Source organism: Meles meles, chromosome 13, assembly GCF_922984935.1.
Source record: "Meles meles chromosome 13, mMelMel3.1 paternal haplotype, whole genome shotgun sequence".
Lineage (NCBI taxonomy): Eukaryota > Metazoa > Chordata > Mammalia > Carnivora > Mustelidae > Meles > Meles meles.
The window spans coordinates 16,435,115-16,459,269 of NC_060078.1; the positions used below are offsets into that span (position 1 = coordinate 16,435,115).

General features: G+C 38.1%; 1 protein-coding gene across 1 annotated transcript in view; it reads right to left on the reverse strand.

Moving 5' to 3' along the window:
- PCDH15 (protocadherin related 15) overlaps positions 1 to 24,155 on the reverse strand; it is a 567,896-nt gene that overhangs the window by 142,129 nt on the left and 401,612 nt on the right. The window contains exons 21-22 of the mRNA XM_046026577.1: positions 18,474 to 18,583; positions 16,835 to 16,975 (exon numbers count right to left, since the gene is read on the reverse strand). Of these exons, the coding sequence (XP_045882533.1) occupies positions 16,835 to 16,975; positions 18,474 to 18,583 (251 nt within the window). The remainder of the gene's footprint in view (positions 1 to 16,834; positions 16,976 to 18,473; positions 18,584 to 24,155) is intronic.

Below are 24,155 nucleotides of genomic sequence, written 5' to 3' on the forward strand. Positions count from 1 at the left end.
TCTGGGAAACCAGTAAAATATGGTCGACCAGTCCCTGATAACAGAGCCCAAATAGAAGGGCGGGTCAGGTCAGGTGGAGATAACAGAGCCCGAATGCAGGGATGAGTCGGGCCAGATGGAGACATCCAATCAGTGAGGCAGGCATACTGTCTCCCTAGCTACCAAGGAGTGTGGGCCCCACCTTTTGGGCACCAATTCTGACCAAGGTGGTAGGCTAATTCAAATAGCTACTATGGGGTGAATTGTAATTCAGTTGGTCACCCATGTGTGACCTAGCATGACTGTGCAGCTTTCTCTGTGTGTTACAATTTCATTAGCCACCTGTGTGTGGCTCAACCACATGGCCTTTGCTGTATTAAAGTTAGTCTGTGAGGCTGGGAGTCGCTCGCTCTCTCTGTAAGAGGCAGCCCGGAAGAGTGGGTTTGATTCTCGATGCTTGGGTGAAATAAAGCTTTGCTTGATTTTCGCTTTGTATCAGTCTCGCTCCTTTGATCACGGACCTAACATCAAGGTAATTTTGATTTGGAATGGTTGCACTGATCAATTTTATGTGCTATAACATTTTCCTTCATAAGTACTTTTTTACAGAATTTCTCTTTACCTCTGTTCCTTTAGTCTCATATATTTCTCAGCATTTATGGAAAATCATCTAGTAGGAATTCTTCATAAATGAAATTGAGCTGCTGGACTGGTTGGAGTCTATCCTGTGCATTTTAATAAAACATACATATGGCAATCACCCTTAGGGAATTTTGATGCCAGCATATGCTATAAATTAATAACTGGAAACAGACTTTCAAAATTGAAAGTGACAATATTTAAAATAATGATTTCCTTTGAATTGTTTATCTATAATTATTTTTAAGCTACAATGTAGGGGAGTAATTAGGTACAAGATACCAAGACAGAGAAGGAACAAGACTGATGAATTGAACTTATACAATTCCTGGGGATAAAGAATGAATTAGCCTGGGAAGAACAATTATCTACTAGACATGCATTTTGAGTATGATTAAAAAGAATGACAGGCTAAATTTATGTTTTTTATCTCTGAAACCTAGCATTCTCAGCATCAGCTTTTTAAATACATATAATACATGAATTAAACTGAAAGGCATACTTCATAAATATATAAAACTAAAAATCAGAGAATGTTTAAGAATATACTAATTATGCCTGTTGTGGAGATAAAACCAAGAAATCCTTTACTTACTATAATTTCCCTGTTTTCTTCCATATACAAGTCTTCTCTATTTATTCAACGTTAACCTTATCACTGCATGGCCCAGCTAAGAGCCATCCACAGTAATCTCTTTAGATGCAATTTTCTTGAATGTCTGTGTGTGATGTTTGATGTTTCCACCACCTGTTGCTTTTCTTGAAACCCTCTGGCCTTTGGACAACAGGCCATTATTACACAAATTTTACTCCTGTTTCTATAGCCTCTTCAACTGGCTGTTCCTTTCTCTCCTTGACTGAATGAAGGGCTTCCCTTAAACTCAGTCTTTTGCTGCTCTCCTCCCCTGCCTCTTCTTCAAAGGTACAAAGCCAGAGGGCCCTGGAAGCTCCTTAATTCTCCTCTTTGGGCAGATTAACAAGTAACCAGGTCATTGGATCTAGGTTGGTTCAGTGGATCTCAACTGACTATCCCCAGTCCAGGCTGCTTGGCTCTATCAGCCCCCTGCTTTAGGTCTTATTTCCTTGACCAGGAAGATCCACTGTTATGTGGTCAATGAATTTTTTCTTATCCTCATTTCCAGATTCTGTTTACATATGTAGAGTAGTACCGTTATGACTCCCTTGATTTTAGCACCTTTGATGGGGTGTTCAAGTATGTGCAGATTAAAGTTCTCTCTGTGGGTTACAGAAGCTAAGAGGTAATTTTTTTCTTTGATGCCTTTCTGCCGATCTCCCCAATTAAACCTCATTTACATTTATACCATGTGATGCTAGTGATCCTTTGCAAAATAATATCCCTTGGCTTAAGTAATCATTCTGCATGACATCTTTCAAAATCTAAAAGCCAAGTCCTGACCATCCTTCAAAAGTTCAGTTCTTTATTTCCAACTACTTTCTAGATTTAATTTATGTTACCTGGCATCAAAAATATAAAATTATTCTTGATTTTTTTCTTTCTCTTTATGGCAAGTCTTCAAGTCCTATCAAATTCTCTTACATTAGTCCTACATCTTCCCCATCTAGCTGGCCGGTGATGGTTAATTTTATGTGACAACTTCACTGAACTTAGAGAAGCCCAGATAGCAGGTAAACCATTATTTTTGAATGTGTCTGTGAGGACGTTTTGAGATCTGAATCAGCAGACCAAGCAGAGAAGAACATCGCCACCAATGCAGGTGGTGTCTTCCAATCTCCTTGAGGGCCTGAATAGTCGAAAAAGATGGAGGAAGGTGGGATTTGCTCTGGGATTGAGCTGGGTCATCCATTTTCTTCTGACATTGGTGGTCCTGGTTCTTGGGCTTCAGACTCAGATGGGAGTTCACTCCATTACCATTGGGCTCTGTTGGCTCTCAAGACTTTGATTTTGGACTGGAACTATACCACCAGCTCTCCTGGGCCTCATACCTGCAGACAGCTGATTACTGGGCTGCTCACTCTCCATAATCACATGAGCCCATCCTTTATAATAAATCTTCTGTAACTTAATCAGTTCAATTTCTTTGGAGAAACCTAAGCCCAATACTAGTTCATGCCTAGACTATTCTTTTTTTTTTTTAAAGATTTTATTTATTTTGAGAGAGAGAGAGAGAGAGAGAGCAAGTGCCCAGAGGGATGGGGGAGGAGAAGCAGGCTCCCCACTGAGCAGGGAGTCCAATGTGGGACTTGATCCCAGGACCCTGAGATCATGACCTGAGCAGAAGGCAGACGGTTAACTGACTGAGCCACCCAGGTGCCTTAGACTATTCTTTTAACATTTGTTCTCTATTCTCTCTCTCTCTCCAATCTATCCTATGTACTGATTAACTTTCGTCATGTTATTTCTCTGCCCCCTCCCAAACAGACAAGTGAAGACTACATTTATTCCCTTTAGCAGTATTTTAAATTGTTGTGAAATGTACACACACGGATGTACACACATACTTGTGTGTGCACATACACATAGGAAACATCATGAATGTTCAGATTTCTGTTGTTTTCAGATAACCTGAATTCATTAGGTTTGGGGGGAAAAATACAAAAAAATATAATTTTAAACAAGCATCTCAAGTGACTGTCAAATGGCTCAAAGACTATGTTCTGGATGGTACATTTTTTGAACTGCTTTTGAATGTCTTCCTAGTTCTGTTACCATTAATTCTCTGTTACCTCATTCTGCTCTGGACTCACTTTGTAAATTCCTTCCCCCAAGCATTTCCTTCAAAGTTTCTCCACACCACCCACCCCCCAGATCCTCTGTCCTTCCCTCTTCCACCTGCCCTAACAGAAGGGATTAGCAGACAAAATACATTAGCAGACAAAAAACTGCTTCAACTAAAGTCTTCAATTCCCAGCTCGATCAATAAGTGATTTAACCTGCCACAGTAATATATTCTCTTTAAACTCAAACTATACATATCTATGCTTCTCTTAATCAATTAGCCACATACTTTTTTTGGTGTTACTGCTTATTTTTATACTTAGGCTTCAAGTTTTCTTCACTAGAATACAAACTCTTTGAAGACCATGATATCACCTTCTAGTTTCTTCTCCACTTAGCATTTAGAAAAACACTTATGCCTTTCCAGTACTCAACATATGTGTTTAATGTACAGTTTTATCATGATCCCTGTAGCAGTAATATAATGTTTCAGAGGCCATGGGCCTAGGTGGCTCAGTGGGTTAAGTCTCTGCGTTCGGCTCAGATCAGGATCCCAGGGTCCTGGGATTGAGCCCTGCATCAGGCTCTCTGCTCAGCAGGGAGTCTGCTTCCCCCTCTCTCTCTGCCTGCCTCTCTGCCTACTTGTGATCTCTCTCTCTCTGCCAAATAAAAAATAAAATGAGCATAGCTGTTGCAAGTAAAACAATCACTTAAAAAGTATTAGTCTGTTTGAAAATGTATATATATATATGTGTGTATATATATATATATATATATATATATATATAATGACATGAATATATTGCTCTGAAAGTTTATATAATATATAGTTATATAAATACACCTCCCACCAACTCACATGTATAATTGCTTGACTTCCTTTGTTTTTACAGATCTCTCAACGTGTCTATTAATAAAATTTAAGCTATTGTTCTTAAAAACATCTTTCCTGCATAAAAGAATTATAGTCTAGGTTTTCATGTCTTTTACATAAATTATCTTGGCTACATGACTTTTTTTTAAGATTTTATTTATTTTTATTTATTTATTTTTTTGACAGAAAGACAGTGAGAGAGGAAATGCAAGCAGGGGGAGTGCTCCCCACTGAGCAGCGAGCCAGATATGGGCTCCATTCCAGGACCTGAGACCACGACCTGAGACCACGACCTGAGCGAAGGCAGACACTTAACAACTGAGCCACCCAGGTGCCCCTCAGCTACATGACTGTAATCATGAACACTAACATTTGTCTAAGAGTAAAAATAATTACAAGAGGAACCACAAAGCCTCACCCATCCGTGTCATGGAATCAAAGATAAGTGACACCTGATTTTAGGGTCTTAACAACACAGTATTCTATATTCCATGCTGTATGTATGTTTACCACTTTTATTTTGGAATGCCCTAGATTCTTTTATTTGGCCATATATCTAGCAATTTATTATCACTTCATATGCTTAACTCATAAAGTGTCTTTGTAAATGTGATACAAGTTAAATCATTGAGAAGAAGAAGACTATTATGGTTCTATTAATTATTCCAGGAAGGATTACATCGATGTTGGCCAAAATCAATCATAACAAGATCTAAGAGTTAAGTACAATAGGATTTTTAGTATAAATAATAGATGTCCAAAAGGTAAAGTTGAGTAGATCAACAGAAAACACAATAGCGTTTCTTTGATAGAAAGCATTAGAGCATGGCATCAGACATTGCTAACCAGGCAAATTCTCTATCGCCCTGGCAAAGTAGTATTCCCTATTTCCCCCTGAAATAGATCTCCTCCAGACCATCATGCATACTACTCTCTCCTTCAGGATCCATCTCAAACTTCATATTCTCTGAGTTTCTGAGAAACTGAAGCACTACGAAATTGGATATCACATCCTTGCCTTTGAAACTCACAGACATGACATATTTGTTCCCCACATGACAGGGATAATGGGTGATTAAGGAAAGGTAAAAAACAAGATGAGTTTTAAAATGAGCCTTATAAAAGAATTACGGGGAGAACAAGGACAGAAGGACCTTTTAAACAAAGGGAACAGTGTAAACAAAAATCAGTAAGGTAGAGTCCTTGAGATTAGTGAAAACACCTCCATTAATATGGAGACTGGGAGATGCAAGGACCTAGGAAATGCTGAGCAGGATGGAGAGCCCCCTCCTGTTGAGAGGATGACAGCTACAGAATGGTCATCCTACAACATTCCTTCCGTGTGGCACTTCTCTCCATATGCTTTTCATTTTTAAAATACAATGCTAAAATGTATTTTTGTGTAGTTAATGGGCAGTTATGTCTTTTTTTCTTCTAAAAATAATCCATTGGTAAGTCTGTAGGCATGTTAAAGCTGGTCAAAGTAGAATCTGTCACTAAGAGAAAGGAATGTTCACTTTCCATTTATTATGAGATAAAAATAAAATAAAATCAATCTGACAGCCATCTAAATCTTTAGCAAAATAGTAGAAAGACTTGTATGTCCTTGCTCTATAGAGAAGAGCTGACCTTGATCATGTTACAACAGAGTGTGGAGGGCCAGTGGACACACGCATCAACAGTATAAAGAATCAATGTATTTAGTAGAAAAATTCTGGTAATTTCCTGCCTATTTTTGTGGCCGAGATAAATGTTACGCTTATGTTATCCAGATAATTGCTTTTATTTCCTATTTCTGGAAATGATAGTTCTATAATGTATATGACTTAACAGATTTCACTTCTGTGCATAGTTTCATGTGCATTTAACATAGCTCAGTTGGCCTCTGTTGAAATGGTATTTTTTCTGAAGCAAAAGATATACAGTTTCTACTTCATAGTTTTGGAATTTCATTATTAATTGGATGATTGTTGCTCTCAGAAAAAGAATATAAGTAGGACAAATATTTGTGAATCAGCAAATGAGCTCCATTTGAATCTCAATTTTTCAATTCTGCCTGGAAAGGCAAGGAAAAAAATTAAATTATTAACTGTACTAATTAAACAGAAGTTCCCAAGAATAAAGAAATCATATCCCCTGTCTTAGGCCCTAGGGTTTAAACTTAGGTATAAGTTAAGGAGAACAATTTTAAGCATTCCTAGTATTTTAGTTTTAGTTGACCATGGAAGTCATATAACATGTTTTCCTCATGGGGGTGCCTGGGTGGCTCAGTCAGTTAAGCATCTGACGGGCTCAGGTCATGATCTCAGGGTCCTGGGATTGAGTCCTGCATTGGGCTCCCTACTCATGCTTTTCTCCACCTCTCTCTGCCTCTTCCCTTGCTTTCTCTCTTTCTTTCTCAGATAAATAAAATTTTAAAAAATGTTTTCTTCATGGCACATTATTTTTTCCTAATACATGTGAAAAAAATATGTATTATAATCTGTACCCTCATTTAGAAGGGTTGATCACGCATCTTTGTCATTGGTTCAACAAATCACTTTTGGGGTCAAAGGAAGAACACTGCCTCAATGCACCTGGTTTCTGAAATGGATTTCATAAAATTCCATAACCATTTTTAAATCACATTCCCAAGCAAAGCTATTTTGCACAATTCAATTGTTTTCTTGCACAGGTAAATATTTATTTCATTAAAAATGTAATTGTTTCAACTCTGTATTTATAGAAGATACCTAGAATGTTAGAGACAAAAATCCAATAAAGAATATAATGGTATTAACGTTCACAAAGTAGTCTCCAAGTTTTAAAATAATAAAGTCTGAATATAGTTTCTAAAATCATGGTTATGTTTTTATAGAACAAATATAAGACCTTGAACATTCGAGGTTTTAGGACTGAGAAAATGAACATGTGAGATGCTGTGATGTTGTCACCCAACTTATATGAGGGACACTTTTTAAGTCAGTCAATCACAGCTGAAGAGTCATTAGCATTACTTGTCACAGACCTTCTGTTTGGAACCAGAAAAGCCAAGGAAATGAAATGTATTACAAGCTTGTACCCTACAGCAAAACTATAAAATGAAATCAATAGCGTTTGAATTGTTTTATCACCAGTTTAAGGTTTATCTTAATCGTCTTGTCACTTATCCTTGATTGAAAGGCTAGTTATTGAATCAAAACACAATGATCTATTCATAAAAAGCTGGGGTTTTTTTCTTCCACATTTAAAGATAATTATAATTTTACCATAAAAGAAGAATTGCACTTCAATTGTGGAACTGCATAAACCAAATTATACAGCTATGAGCTAGTTAAAAAGGTGAGTAATACTGCTTTTGCTCTGTGTAAGATGAAAAATATGGTGATGACTTTGTGGCAGAAATACTGACATCTGTTTTTGCGGAGGTTCCTGCACACAGGTCCCTTGGGGTCTCTCTGGGAACAACAATGTTCCATCCTGAAAATCCAGGAGGGATTGAGGTGTTCTGGGGAGATGGAGAATGGAGACAGACACAAAAGAAGACTCATAATGTTGAAATAATACTAAAAACATTAATGCCTTTGCATTTGTCTTTCCCTCATGAAATGAAGGTATTCATTTGGTCAGTAATAATGCTCATTGAGAGCCAAGCAGGAAATATACAGTTGCCTGACCGAATGGGGCCAGCAGAAGAGAATGAAACCTGGGAACCTGGAGGTTCAGAGACTTTATCGTGCAGGAGGATTAAGAAATCACAGTCCAGAAGTTTCCAGAATGCGTTCAGCATCATGCGCTGCAGGACTGAAACCTTTAACTGACTCTGGCTCTTCTAATGCCCACCTGGATCCTGGCAGTGAAAAGGTTCCAGGTATGCTACAATGTAGGAACCGTGGATGGTATAGATACTGCACATGTGCGTGAGTCCACCTGAGGTCGAATCCCTTCACAAGCTGCCCTTCGCTTTCCAGACTTGCTCACTTCCTATATAAGCCTTTACGGAGCATATGTTTGCACTATGCCTTTTAGGCTACTGGAAGCTGTCAATACACATAGCAGACAAAAATCCCCACCCTCGGGGCACCTGGGTGGCTCTGGGGGTTAAAGCCTCTTCCTTCGGCTCAGGACATGATCCTGGGGTCCTGGGATCGAGCCCTGCATCAGGCTCTCTGCTCGGCGGGGAGCCTGCCCCCCCCCTTCTTTCTGTACCTGCCTCTCTGCCTACTTGTGATTTCTGTCAAATAAATTAAAAAAAAAAATCCCCACTCTCAAGGAGCTTAAATTCATTCCGAGTGTTATAACTATATTCTGCTCTCCATCCATACTCACATCGTGTGCTATTCCTTTGTCCAGGAATACAACCATAAAAGTTGATGCTGTCTCTTCTACTCTTCCTGTTAACCTGCTGATTTGAGCCCATTTTTTATCTGCTGCCGAATAAAAGCTCAAGCTACTTGTGACATTTTAAAAAAATTTTTTTAAGTAATAGAAAGTACTGTAGTCATGGTAAAGTTAAAAAATAGTCTAATTCAATATATTAATCAGTATTTCTAATTTAATTCAAAGGTAAAACTTCTCTTGCATCCCAGCTCGGGTGTTTTCCTGGGAAGTCTCCTGTCTAGGGAGAAGAAGTTGGAAGAGGTTCCTTTCTTCTTTATTTTTTTAAGATTTTATTTATTTATTTGACAAAGAGAGAGATCACAAGTAGGCAGAGCAGCTGGCGGGGTGGGGGTGGGGGGGCAGGCTCCCTGCTGAGTAGAGAGCTCGATGTGGGGCTCGATCCCAGGACCCTGAAATCATGACCTGGGCCAAAGGCAAAGGCTTAACCCACTGAACCACCCAGGTGCCCCTAGGTACCTTCTTGATTCACCAAGCTCCTCACCCCTTCCCTAGTGGGTGTTGTTCCCACAAAGGGAGCATCCTCTGGCCCCTGAGGCTGAGGAGGAAAGGTAGGTAAGGCAGGCAGGAAAGTTCCAGTGTAAAGATCACTATTGGGAAATGGTCCCCCACCCTATGGGTCTGAAGCAGCAGGATCAGTGGGGTGCTGGGCACAGCTGTGCTCTTGGCTACAACTGGGTTTGGGATGGCTATTTTCAGTTGGTTTCCTCTTGTCCCCTTAGTCGAAAGACAGGCCTGTCTCCAGCTTTTAATGTTTGCCTTTTACCCTCATCCAACTGATCCCAGTGCACATCAACAAAAGCTAGCACTCACCCATATCCCAAATCGGGACCTTGGGTAGCATTCTCCAGGTCTCTGCCTGCATAATTCTGCAGGAGCAATCTCCTTCTGGAGTGGCTGTCCCTGGTCTCTGCTCCAGCCATGGTAACAGCCTGTCTGCACTACTGCCCCCCTCGGCCGCTCTTGGACACGGATGCCCTGTGCCCCTGATCCCGCGGCCCCTGTGGTCTCAGACATCAGTAACAGGAAATTTGAGATGAAGAGTTTGTACTCTCAGAGCCTCCTTTTCTGGGGATGGATGTGTCCTGGAGCAGAAGCGCAAACACAAGTTGACGACTTTTTCCTCCCAAAGGGATACTTCAAAGAAAATGACTGCTAAATCTCCCTTCACTTGATTGTTTTTCCTCTCCTTGGCAGTAAGGGTTTATAGAGTGGTGATCTGCTGTGCTGTTTGTTTTATTTTAAATCTCTTTGACAACACCTATCTATCTCTTGCACATCTCTGTCATTTTAGGTCTGCTGTATCTTGGTCCTTTGTCTAAATTTCCGATCAAATATGGAGTTTCTCATCATTTCTAATATACAGTCACTAGTGGTGTTTGGAACTGTCCTTTCAAACTTCCTCTGCTCATTCTTCAGGGTGCTGCTTACAGGTTGGGCTGTTTGAGAAGACGTCTCTGATCATTCATGGGCTAGCTACTCACTCTTCTGTGAACGCCTCACCAGCAGCCACCATACCCCATGACAGCATGGCATTATGTTGTCACAAGTTGATATGTCCTTCGGGCATTGAAAACAGGGTGAAAGTAGCAACTTTGTTTCATTATCTCTGGTCCTAAAATCCTAGGACAACACCTGGCACATTAAAAATGCTAATGCTCAATGCCAAGACAGGGGAATGGTCTCGATGGCAAAGGAAAACAATTCTCTGTAAGGCCTGCACTCGTGACCGATATGCAAAGTCTAGAGCTTGTTGAATAGGAAAGAAGAAAAAAAAAAAAAAAAAGAAAGGGAGCTATCATATTTGTGGCTTATTGGGATACATTTTAGTTCAACTATTTTTATTTTAGCACTAAGCTAATGAGCTAGTAGACCCATTCTCTTCATGATTAGTTTTCCATTCTGGGGAAAGTTTGCTCTTTAAGAATGCTTTCTGGGGGCACCTGGGTGGCTCAGTGGGTTAAAGCCTCTGCCTTCAGCTCAGGGTATGATCCCAGGGTCCTGGGATTGAGCCCCGCCTGGGGCTCTCTGCTCAGCAGGGAGCCTGCTTCCTCCTCTCTCTCTGCCTGTCTCTCTGCCTACTTGTGATCTCTCTGTGTCAAATAAATAAATAAAATGTTTAAAAAAAAGAATGCTTTCTGTTAATTTGGGTTATTTTATTCACCATTTGTTCTTTCATTTGGTCATATATTTATTATAACTGCCAAATTGGTTAATGGAGTTTAACTATAAAATCAGGTAAGGAAAGCAAAATATATCTAGACACCCTGTATGAAAAATCTAAAGCACACGAGTGAAACCTTCATCCTAAACTTGGTAACAGCTAACACAGTATGAAAGCCTGAGAGGGTTAGAGAGCTCTCATTCTCTAAAATTCATCAACTGTGAAACAATTCCACTGATTCAACAATTATTTCAAATTTCCTTGGATTAAAATGTGTATTTAGGGAATTGAAGAAGATGATTGGGGCAAAATGTAATATCCGAATCTTCCTGAATCGCGCCTCATTACAGACAGGCAGGGATTTGAATGGCCAAGTACTGGGGACGGGATACCGCGGGCGTCTTGCTCCCCCACGTGTCCTGCTGAGTACCAAAATTGCATTGCTTGGACCTTTTTTTCCTACCAGGGACACAGAACTATTTATGCAGCTGGTAAGTCTGAAAAGTGAGATAATGATACACAGAAATGCATGGCACGGTCCAGCCGTTTCTGGGATGACTGTTCTTGTTCCTTGCTGTAAAAGTGGCAGAGTCTCCAAGCTCCTTGTCCCCTGCCCCCACTGTTGTCTGCTTCACTCAGGGCAGGGCTTCCCTGGCCCTACCACAGGTCTGGAGCTCAGGGACCCGTGTCATATGCTGTGTGCTACGCTGATACACCTAATACTTTCTTTGTGAGTAATGAGGTCCTTAGTCTCTGACCTGGGAGTCTCTCTTATCAGCAGCTGTGGAACTAAATTATTAAAGTGTACAGTTATTTTTGTGGGAGTCTCTTGCTTCTAGGTCTCCTCAGTATCACATGTATGTAATTAGGATAATTACATACATCCTAGCAACCAGACCAAAAACCCACAGATAATTTCTTCAGCTAAGAACCCGCAATAAGCTAACCTCCAAATCGCAGAACATGAGCAACTGAAGAAAACAACGGACAGAAACAAGATCTCTGTATTGTCAGCAAGTATGGTAACAGCCACTGTTTTTAGGGAAGCTGAGGGATGGCTAAGTATTTCTGTTGCCCTGAGAGCCAGTGAGTCTCAAAGTTGCCATTGTGCATTAAGTGGAAACGTGACTAAGATAATAGGAAAGCAATAGGGCAAAACTTTACACTATGGAGAAAGGGGAAACCCTGAGAACAGAATATAAACTGAGCAGGACAGGGACAGCAGGGCAAAGAGAGAGAGAGAGAGAGAGGGAGAGATTGATTCTCCAATGAAAGTGGGAGTGCAGAAACAAGTAACCAGATTTTTAAAAGTAAAAGGATACTATTTCTTTTTATCACTTTGTGAAAATAACTGAAAGAATAGTCTTGAGCTAGAAAAACTGCCTTATCCCACCTTCCTTTTCTGAGTGTGGAACAAATAAATTCACTGAAACATGAAAAATAGAAAAGAACCATGGTCAAAGTCCACATGGTTAAAAAAAAAAAAAAAGAACAGTGATCAAAACAATGGCTCTTAAAAAAAATAAAGGTATTTGAAAAGAATATGCAAACTTTACCTTAGTATGTTGAAACAAATTAAAATAGTTTATGAAAAAAAGAGAAATCCTATAGGAAAAACATGTATCAGAATTTAGAAAAACTCATAAAGTAAAATCTTAAAAAAATCCAAGTCAATGAAGAAATATATTAATGAGATAGAGAGAAAGGGATATAAACAATAGGAAATGATTCATTACTTGCATAGTAGGAGTGTCCTATGATGAAAAACAAGTTAATAAATTAGAAAAAAAAATTTAAAAATTAGAATTCAAGAAAAGTTTTCTGAAATAAGGTTAGAATGCCTATACTATCTATATAGGCAGAAAATGACTCAGAATAGCCAAAATGGAGGACATTCCAATAAACCTAATGCACTTTAGAGAAAAAAAGAGAAATTCTTTGGAAACTCAGAAGTAAAACCAACATGCATTGGAAAAGAAAACCAGTTTGTCATTATACTTTTTGGCAGAAGTATTTCATGGGAGAAAAAAATGGACTGAGATACTTAAGACAAAGAAAGTCTTGTTTTGTTTGTTTGTTTGTTTAATATTTTATTTATTTATTTGAGAGAGAGAGAGAGAGATTGAGAACATGAGTTGCGGAGAAGAGACAGAAGGTGAGGGAGAAGCAGACTCCCCATGGAGTGTAGAATCTGACTTTGGGCTCCCTCCCAGAACCCTGAGATCACAACCTGAGCTGAAACCAAGAGTTGGACGCTTAACTGACTGAGCCACCCAGGTGCCCCAAGGCTTTCATATCTAGCCAAATTCACATTCAGTTTTCGGGTCCACAGATAAACTGTCACTAATGCACAAAAATATTGGTAATGCTATTCTTGTAAGCCTCCTGTGAGGAGTCTCCCTCAGGACAAACTATAGACAATTGGATGACTGATTTTCTTATAGATATTAACAATCTTTCTTCAAATGCAATGTGTGGGAAAAGTAGATGAAGCAGAAACATTGTTCACAGTAGGAGATACACAGTAGGGGAAGGGCCAAGTGGATTACGTAAAGTAAAAGTAAGAGAACGTGATCAAAATCTGGCCCACACATTGTTCTCGCAAGTGGAATTTTGTTGGAGGGGAGCCTCACCCATTTGCTTAGTGTTGAAGAACAACCCACCATTTTGTTTACAGATCATATCTCCCTTCTTTTCAGCTACCACAGGATAGAGTAGTTCGACAGAGATCATATGACCCAGAAAACCAAAACTGTGTGTTATTTCAGTGGCTGCATTTGGAGTATGACAGTGAATCAACGTTTACTTTGAAAACCAGGAAATAAAAGGGAAGAATCAAACATTTTTTTCCTCTCTTTACTATAGAAGGAGGACCTCAGGGTAATCAAATATTTGATGCGGAGAAGTTTCTTTTTATGGAAATATTTGGCTACTACAAACAGAAGAGATGGAAGGCCAGACTCAGTAGATAGGACTTGACTAGAGGTGCTGGTGGCCATCAGGAAAGGAAAGTCATAGGGACTGGCATGTCTCTCTGAGGAAGCAGTGGATATCACCTACAACTTAATTGTTTAAAAAAACAACCTAAATCTAACCAAGCATCTAGCTCTCTCTCATTTTACAGGAAATAAAGGAGCTAAAGAAAAATATGAAATGACCCCTTAGAAGTGTGCTCATTGAAACCTGGGCTTCAGAAATCTCATTTCTTGAACAAAGAAACATTAAAGGAAATTAAAAGATGTGGTGGTAGGGAAGTCTATATTTTAAAAAAAGATGCTTGAAATACTTTTCAACCGATTGTAATATATAGACCTTATTAGGGTTCTGATATGAATAAATTTTTAATATAATATGGACTGGATATTCATTGATATCGAGGAATTTTTATTAATTTGGGAGAAGTAATAATGGTGTTGTGATTAAGTTTTGAGTCCTTATCTTTAAGAGATACATATTCAGATATTTGAAGATGAAATATTGTGTCTCTGATATGCTTCAAAATAATAAGGGAGGGAATGGTGGAGAGCACCATTGGTTAAGTTGTGTAGCTGATACTCGAAGGTTCATTATAATATTCTTTGGAATTTTATGTATGTTTGAAATGTCCATACTAAAAGATTAGAATGTTTTAAAGATTCCTAATGTCAAAGTTATGAAATGAGTTCTGAAATAATTCTATTTTAATTATTAAATTGCATTTAAATATTAAACCCAGTCACAGCATAGTTTTGAAACTTACTTTGAAAATTAATTTCATTAACAAATTGTTGGGAAAGAAATTACAATAGAATACTTCTTCAATGAATCAAAACTCTTTTGTTTATTAGTTTTATTCATGTGACATATGGCAGAGCTGAAGACCATGGGACAGCTAATTCTAAAGGAGGGAAAAACCTTTAAACAATTAATTAATTAACCTAATTTACATAATGGCTTTATTTTTGCATAGCTAATGAACTAGGGATTCATTATAGGCCATTAACAGTCATTGATAAATGAAAATGTTTTAAATATGTGAGTTTGTATTTCAGACTCTAGAGGCAGAGGTCAGTCATGAAATGTTAATAACAATATTAAAAGCCTCAGACATTAAACAAACTAACATTTAGCTTTCAGATCTCATGCTCTTCTGAGAAGCTACTTCACGCATCTGCTAGCTGGTCTCAACTCTCCACACATACTTGGACACATGTAAGTATACATAGGTATATTAGCTAAACTTTTATTAACCTTAAATTAGATTTACATTAAAGTAATGAGAACTAGTTATATCATATTCACATATGAGATATCGATATGTCTTTATTCCTAGAAATTGGAGCTATTTCCTGAAAAATGCCAAGTTCTACAACCTCAATATTTAGCAGATTTTTCTTTCTAAATACAACCGCTCATTTTTTTCAAAGAAGGATGACAAATATAGTTTTCAAATAGTTTCCGTGTTTCCCTAAGTTGTAGTAAGGTAGTCTGCATTATATCATTTAGAACTACTCTAACCTTTTGACTCCTGGTTTAGTCAATTCAAATAACAATTTAAAGGTTTCTCTATATTTTGTAAAAATAATTGTCTACAGTTTAAAGATGTTAAGAACTCAGAAAACTGGCCTGATATTTCTTAAACAATTACGCAAGTGATGAATAATCATTGAGGACGACGTAATTCCCTTAATTTCAAAATTGCACCATGTATATCTGATATTTACCAAATGACTTGGTTGTATCTTTCTGAACAACTGTGTAGCCCTCCACATTAGATCAGTGAGTGAGACTTGAAAGAAATAAAAAAGGAGTGATAACTTTTAGGATCATCAATTACCGTGCTGGTAGAGAAAATTCTAGGGCACATCTCTTGCCTTTTCTCCACCTTTCTCTCCTTTCTTCCACTTCCTGGGTTATGTTGCTCTGGCTTTACACCTGTACCCATGCTGGGGTTCTCATAGGCTCTTCACTTCCCTCCTCCCCTTCTAAAGATGCTGATTGTTGGAATATTGGTGTACAATGTCCAGGAAGGACCCTGGAGTGAAAGGAGCCTGTTTCAGAGCCTGTTTTCACTTCATGCTCTCTCTGAGCCTCCATTCCACTAACAGTTAAATTCAATTTGGTTTTCTCGGGTCTTCTAAATTCTAAAAGAGTTGGTGTGATTATAAAAAGATGAACTGCCCAAAGTGCAAATAAGTATTACCTCAACAGACAGAAAGGAACAGCATTTATCTTGTTATTAGTAATATCTCCCAGAATCTCTGCTGGTTCACTTCACAGACCGGCCTTACTTGCTCTCTTGTGTCGGTAAACTATATCACACAGATGTTGGAGAAAGATTCTGGAGTCAAAAGCTATCTGCTTAAATCTCTGGGTTTTCATTTACCAACAGTGTCATTTTTAAAAAGTCACTTAACCTTTTCTTACCTTGTCTTTGTAAAATGGGAATAATAATTTTCATCTCCTAGAAATGGGTGTGAATTAAATATAACGTACATATAAATTACAATAAATGTTAGTCGCTCTTTTTTTTTTTTTAAAGATTTTATTTATTTATTTGGCAGAGAGAGATCACAAGTTGGTAGAGAGGCAGGCAGAGAGAGAGAGAGAGAGAGGGAAGCAGGCTCCCTGCTGAGCAGAGAACCTGATGCGGGACTCGATCCCAGGACCCTGAGATCATGACCTGAGCCGAAGGCAGTGGCTTAACCCACTGAGCCACCCAGGCGCCCAGTCGCTCTTTTAAGATGCATTTTCCTCTGTGCTAAGAAAATCCGTAAGTACAAGAGACCACAAGATTCAGAAAATGTCGAGCAGTCCTGTACCCATTAACAATATATGTTCCAGAGAGTTCGACAGAGCCTTACGGTGGGATTAAGAATAAAACTGATTCTAGAAATATCGTATACCCAGTTTGAAGATGGTGTGTTATTACTCTGATATATCAGGAGTGTGAAATCACTCCCTGCACTGTCCTCTATCAGCTGTTAAAATGGATGGGCAGTCAGCTCCAAGTACTACCAATCTCCCTATGTTCTGTATGGATGACTTTTGGACATGTATTTCATCAGCAAATGAGCAGAAGAACCATAAAATCCTTACAGAATGCTTAAGTAATGTAACTTACTTTTTGAAGGGACTCGGAGATTGGCAAGAACCACTTCTAGGGAATCAGCCTGGACTCGAAGTACGTAGCTTGTCCTGGTCTCATAATCCAGGGGGGCATTCACATAGATAACACCTGTGATGTTGTTAATTCCAAACATATCTGCAATTAAAATACAGTTCTTTCGTCATTTCCTTCACACTATAAGAAAAAAAAGAGAGAATTCTCTTTAAAAGGTACTGTGCTTTTAAAAATGTGAATTGTTAACAGGAGTAATGCATTAAAGTTACAGGATGCTAGCTTTTGGAAACTATGTTCCATCTCTCCAAATTATCATCAGTATATACTTAAGTGAACCTCTTTTAATTTTCTATTACGTTGAAATTCTCCTAGAACAATGAAACAATGTTGCATCAGTCAATTAAATTTGGGAAGCACCGCATACTATACCCATCATAGTAGATTTCGATGGCCCTTTAAATACTAAAAGGAATTAGAAGTTTGTGATATTTAAGGAGGAGGCATAGCAGCACAGTAGTAACAAAGAAGAAAGTAACAAAAATAAGATGTCCAGCACTTGCTGCAAGGGCAGCGATTTCCAGTAATGGTCATTGAGATATTTAAAAAGTGCCTTTATAATTTCCTTGTGAATTGCTTAATCACATTTATTTTATACTCATTCACTTACTAAATATTAAATATTGAATATTCATGTATTTATTAAATGTATATTGATTATTACTTTTTAAAAAGATTTTATTTATTTTTGCAAGGGAGGGCATGAGAATGGGGAAGGGAGGGACAAAGAGGGAGAAGCAAACTCCTGGCTGAGCAGGGAGCCCAATGTAGGACTTGATTCCAGGATCTTGGGATCATGACCTGAGCTGAAGGCAGATGCTCAATGGACTGAGCTACCTAGGTGCCCCTAAATGTATACTGACTATATCTCAACCACTTATGACATGCCAGGCTATCCAGTTTATCAAAAGTGAAAAACAGAGGACCACTAACTATGGATAATGGTAAGAAAAAGAATGGGTGAGAAATGCAGTTGTGAACTTCTTCCCAGAAGCTGGCGAACCATCCTGTTTTCAGTGAATACTGGTTGGTACACAAAACTGAAATTATTTATTTACTTACAATTGTTAGTTTTATATCAAGTTGACCACTTGAGGAATCATATTATACAATGTACATGGGTTTTTATCATGGATGTGGCTCTTTGGGCATTAAAAATTATTTATGATCCTAAAATTTCTTCAGTGTTAGCCTAGCTATGACATGGAGTGAGTCATGGATGGTCCAGAATGGTGGGAAGAGAGCCCAGTAGGCAATAATTATAACCAAAAGCTGAAAGTATGATGCATTAATTTTGAAGAAATATTATTAAAATATCCCTAAGTGAGGACAAGAGCAAAGTTTCCAGAATTGGATAGTTAGTATTTCCTGGGCGGGGATGGAGTGGGGTGGGTGAGAGTGGGAATCATGTTTGTTAGTACTACCAAATTTTTTAATCAGGATGAACACAAAGGTACCAATTACGTCTAAGTTGGATAACTTTTATTAGGAAAAATGGAGTAAAGAATAATTCAATCTAAACTGAATCCTAGATCCAAGTGTGTTAGTTTATGGTGAAGACACAGACTGAATACATACTCACCTTCTTCATTTCCTGAAACTATGGAGTACACAATACTCTGGTTGATGGCCGCTGCAGAAATCATGCCAACAATAGTCCCTCTGGTTGCAAGTTCACTCACTGGAGGGGGTCTGCAGGTTTAGAGAAGAAGATTCATTTTTTGTCTATTTGTCATGACAGAGTTCTGAATTTAATAATAGAATATGCTAGTTCATGTATGAGTGCATTTATTTGAATAATGCATTTTCTGAAGTTTTCAAAGAAGTACTACATTAATCTCCAGCTCTAAAAACTGTGTTCACAATTATGCAAATTCTCTTTGTTGTGAATGTCTTGTCACCTGCATTATTTTTAATTTGAGATATAATTTAATTTTGGATACTATTTTATTATCTGCCAAACATCATACAAAAATTCTTCCCACTTGTTTCTTGAAATTACCTTCTGGACTGAAAGCAATAGAAGGATACAATTTGTTACCTCAATTTGTAAAGTAAAATGTTGCTCTTTTGCTGTTGCTGTTAGCATATGTAACCAATAGCTTCCAGATGATTCTTTCTAGTCCTTATTCTTGCTCTACTGTGAGGCTCTAAATGTACTGAAAGTATTTGAACAGATGGCCTCACAACACTCAACTTTTTCTCTTTTTTTTTCTAAAGATTTTATTTTTTTATCTGACAGACAGAGATCACAAGTAGGCAGAGAGGCAGGCAGAGAGAGAGGGGGAAGCAGGCTTCCCACTGAGCAGGGAGCCCAACACTGACCTTTTTCTTGAACTCACTGATTTTGCTCACCTGTAGCCATGTTTTGCCCTCAGTACTATGATATTCACTTAATTTCCAAGTGATATTTTCAACAAAACATTTCATTCTCAAAATCTTCATTTATTTTACAGTATTAGTGACTGTAACTTAGGCTATCATAACTTTAATTATAACCTAATGGAAATAATCTCACTTTTATAATATACAAGTATTTATGTTACCTAGACCCAACAGATTAAAAAAAAAATTAGTAAATAGCCCAGTCAATCTACCTAGTGTGTCCAACTTCTCTGAGCTCCCACATCTTGCTTCAAGCAGATAAGACAAATCCTACTGTCATTTCCTCCATTGGCATTTTCTTTTAATGCTTACTCTCCTAATATTGCTCCTCATTTTTATCTCCATCCTCTCAGTTCTTCTAATCTGGATTACACTGTACAATTGTATTGTGACTTCACCAAACACTTTTATAACAAATCCTGAACTACAAACATATGGTCCAGAAAATTAATTACATACAACTCTTTATAAACACGTCCAAATGGCTGTGTCCTTTGTCACCATAGTCCATATGCTTGTTAAGTTACCAAAATGTAAAGTGATCTATTTTATAGATGCTTTAGTGCCTAATGGGGGTCCATATATTCATCGCATATTCAATAACTATTTTTCCCAAAAGAATAAGAACTAATCCATATAAATTTTAATGAAAATGATCAAGTACGTATGTATGTTCACATGTACTTCTGCCTTCTTTTGTTACAGTTGTTACCACAACTCCCCCATACCACATCTAAGAGGTTTGGCAAAGGCTGCCTGTGTCCCCAGGGTGTGGATAATAGATGGGTAATAGACACATTACCCATCTCCAGTCACTGAGGGTGCTCTATCTTCATTGCCCAGTGTTGATATCTCACGTAAAAAAAGTCTTGCCCAGAAATTTTATTTTTTAGTACTAGAAAAACATTTTTGGGAAGAATTTTAATGTTGTTTGATGTTACCCTATGAGAACATTGATCAGATTCTTGTTGATCATGATACCAACACAAATGAAAGAACTAAAGGTTAAAAATAGGTCCCTTATATTTGGCTAATATTCTAAAGGCTGCTGTACTGAAAGTTAGGTAAGCTCATCATTTCAGTGACCAAAAGAGTCTTTAATTTCTCCTTAATCTAGGATTTCTATGATTTCCAACCAAGAAGGTCCCCACTAATTAACAGGAACATGTTTAGATTAGGAAAGGATACATTTGCCTAGGTAAACACTTCTAAAGTAACATATCTGAGTTAACAGTTATATTTTCTGAGCAATTTGTTGACACATTGTCACAGTGTCCATTCAGTGGAACACGGATGTCTGAGGTAATCTTGAGCAGGAGAGATAATAGTCTACCACAAAAAGGAAGACAATCACAAAAGCAACATTAAGGTTGGTTTTGATGATAAATAGATACACTTTTGTATGGTATTTGAGATTATAAAGGAGACATTGAGACCATATGCTGTTTGTTGCATTGCCTATTGATAGACCATGGTGGTGGTGAAATCAAAAAACCTGGGAAGGATGAAAAATCAGAGAGATGGAAACAGGATAGTCTATGACATGGACCTCAATAATAGCCCCTCCTGACATTGTGACCCTTGCATATCGCTCTCCTCTCACAAGACAGCCAGGCTCCAGTTTGCTTCTAATCACCAGAATACTGTAAAGAGAACAGGATGTCACCCAGTCATTACATTACATAAGACTGTATCCTTCAAGATCCCTCTTGCTAGGAGACTGTAACTCTCTCCCTTGCCGGACTGAATGAAGGGGACATGTGGAATTGTCCGTAAGGCAAGAAATGAAGGTGAGATGTCTGACCACCAGGCAGCAAGGAACTGAGGCTCTCAGCCCAACATCCCACTTACAACTGATTCTACCAACAACCACTCGTTTGGAAGCAGACTCTTCTCTATTCCAGCCTCAGATGAGACACTGGCCCTGGCTAACACCTTGGTTCAAACCTATGTGAGATAATAAAACACAGAATGCAAGTAACTGGTTTCTGACCTACAGAACCTTCAAGATGATGTATGTATAGTTTTAAGTCATTAAGTTTATAAAAATATTGTCTTTTGCAAGAGATAACTGATACACATGGCTTGAATGTTAAGAACAACAAATTAACTTATGACAGGTCAATATACCATACAAGTTTATTTTGGTATAAGAAAACATATGTTAGCCAGATTCTGGGATGACTGACATAAACTGAATTTCTTCTTGTGAAAGTAAATGTTGCTTAGATTGTTGGCTTGTTTATCTTGTTACTACTCATGAGATAAGAACTAAATTTTATGCTTTCCATAGTTAGTTTCTTGATCCTTATAAAGTACATAAATAGAAAGTTTGCAGCTAATGTACCTTCAGCTTTAACACCAGAAAAATGCCACCATTCATTTCAAACTTTAAAAACAACATTTCATGTATATTTTTGTACAGTTAGGATGGAAATGATCGATACTGGAAAAAGTAGCTGGCATCATTTTAAAAGGAATTTAAATCTTGTGCACACCACTAAAAGCATTTAAAATACTATTTGTTAGTAAGTGTTTAAAACAGATTTGTTTTCTAGACAAAATATCTCCTCATTAACCTTTGCTTTATCGCTCCAACACACTTCTTTCTACCAGAATCAAAACATACTACAAAAATGCAATTTTCTCCTGGCTAGAATTAAATGAACCTCCATGATAATGAGCATTAGATCACAAAATTTCAATTCTTTTCTATTTATTGCAAGGCAGACCCTGTTTTATTTTTGTTTTATGCCCTGAAAAGTACCAGTTATATGACTGGGGCAAATTATATATTTCCTTAGGAGTCACATGTTACTTGAATACAAAATGAAAGAGTTGGTGTAAATCAGGATCTGTAAAGCTGGCTGACAGAGAGGACAGAGAGGTAAGGGAATGGCATGACATGGACTGGGCATCCAGTAAGAGGGAACCAGGTGGGTGGGAGGACTCAGGTGGCATTGATGCTCTATTTAATGAGGGCAGCTACTATGATATGGTGCTAGTGTGGTGAGGTTTAAAATGGGATAAAGGAAGTTCAAGTTTTTTTTCTTTTTTAAAAGATTTTATTTATTTATTTGACAGAGAAAGATAGAACAGCAAAAGCAGAGAGAGAAGCAGATGCCCCACCGAGCAGGGAGCCCGATGTGGGGCACGATTCCAGGACCCTGGTATCATGACCTGAGCCAAAGGCAGACACTTAACGACTCAGCCACCCGGGTACCCCTCAAGTTTTTTTGTGAATTCTATGAACTTTTATATTTTGGGAGCCAGTGGAAGTTTATTTTTTTAAGGCATCATCTGACCTGGTTTGATCTATGGGCTGACAGTTTTTGATTTTTAGAGTTCATCTGTAAGGTACTTTCTGGTCCAACCCCATTTTGAGTCTGAGGTCATGTGATTTATCATTATCCCCTTCTTTCTGTGGAGTACAGTCAAATCTATTCATTAATTTCAGAAGCAAAGAATTATGGCCAAATAAAGGATTCTCTGGAAGCTTTTAAAAAAATGTTGCAATTCATCCACTTTATAATAAACAATATATCAATAACCTTTTCCAATTTAAACTTTTAACACCTCACTCAAAACAAATAGGTGTCAGGTGTCTGAAATTAAGGAATTCTGCTTTTTAAAGCTAGATTTACTGCCATTATAATTGAGCAAAAGCACTCTCAACAATAAGAGAGGCAGCTGAATTACAAAGGGCCCAGAAGTGTAGCTACACAGCTTTCCCATGAGTCTTTAGAGCCAAGCAATCAGCTGGGTCCCCCTCCCCAGAAGAGGTACTGCTGGGAGCATGCTAAGGATAGTGGCTATAGCTTTAACCAATATACACCTTGAACATTGGAGAGACTCATGGTTTCATACTTGTAACCTGCCATCAGGGCATCTATCACAAAGCTTGATCCAGGTGGATTTGATGTCTGTGTGTATCCGACATACTCGATGTGGCCCTGGCTCCTTTTGTCCCTCCTGGGGCAACATTTTGGGCTTTATTGGCCATTTTAAACAAACCCCCCAGATTCTGACTAAAATTCCCAAATCACCTAAACTAGGGACACCTGTGTGGCTCAGTCAGTTAAGTGTCTGCCTTCTGCTCAGATCACAATTCCAGGGTCTTGGGATTGAGTCCCGCATCGGGATCCTTGCTCAGCTCCTCTTGCTTGTGCTCTCTTGCTTGCACTCTCTCTCAAATAAATACACAAAATCTTAAAAAAAAATTAAAAAGAAAAAAGACCAAAATAACATAAGCTAATTCTTAAACAAAGTATAAATAATATTTCAATTGAAAAAATTCAATTATTATAGATGTCAAATGTACATTTTATTACATCATTAATCTTGCTATTTGCATTGTCCTTGCCTCCCCTAAATTCTACATGTAAAACAGCTATATGTTTTTTGGATATCACGCTTTGATTTTTAGAGCAGTATAGGTTTACAGATAAATTAAACAGAAAGTATAAAGCTCCTATGCAAACTCCCACCCGTAGTTTGCTCTATTTTTAACATTTGGCATTAGTGTGGCACATTTGTTAAAACTGATGAGCCAATATTGATACATAATTATTAACTACAGTCCATTGTTGACATGAGGACTTGTTGACTCTTGCCTTGTAGAGTTCTGTGGGTTTAGACTGATTTATAATGTCATACATCTACCATTATAATAGCATACAGAATTGTTGGGGTCACCCAAAATTCTCCTTTTCTTCAGGTACCCACCCCTCTTTCCCCCTGAACCTCTGGAAACCACCACTCTTTTTACTGTCCGCATAGTTTGCCTTTTCGAGACTGTCGTGTGGTTGGAATCCTACAGTATCTCATCCTTTCGGACTGGCTTCTTAGCAGTATGTACTTAAGCTTCCCCTATGTCTTT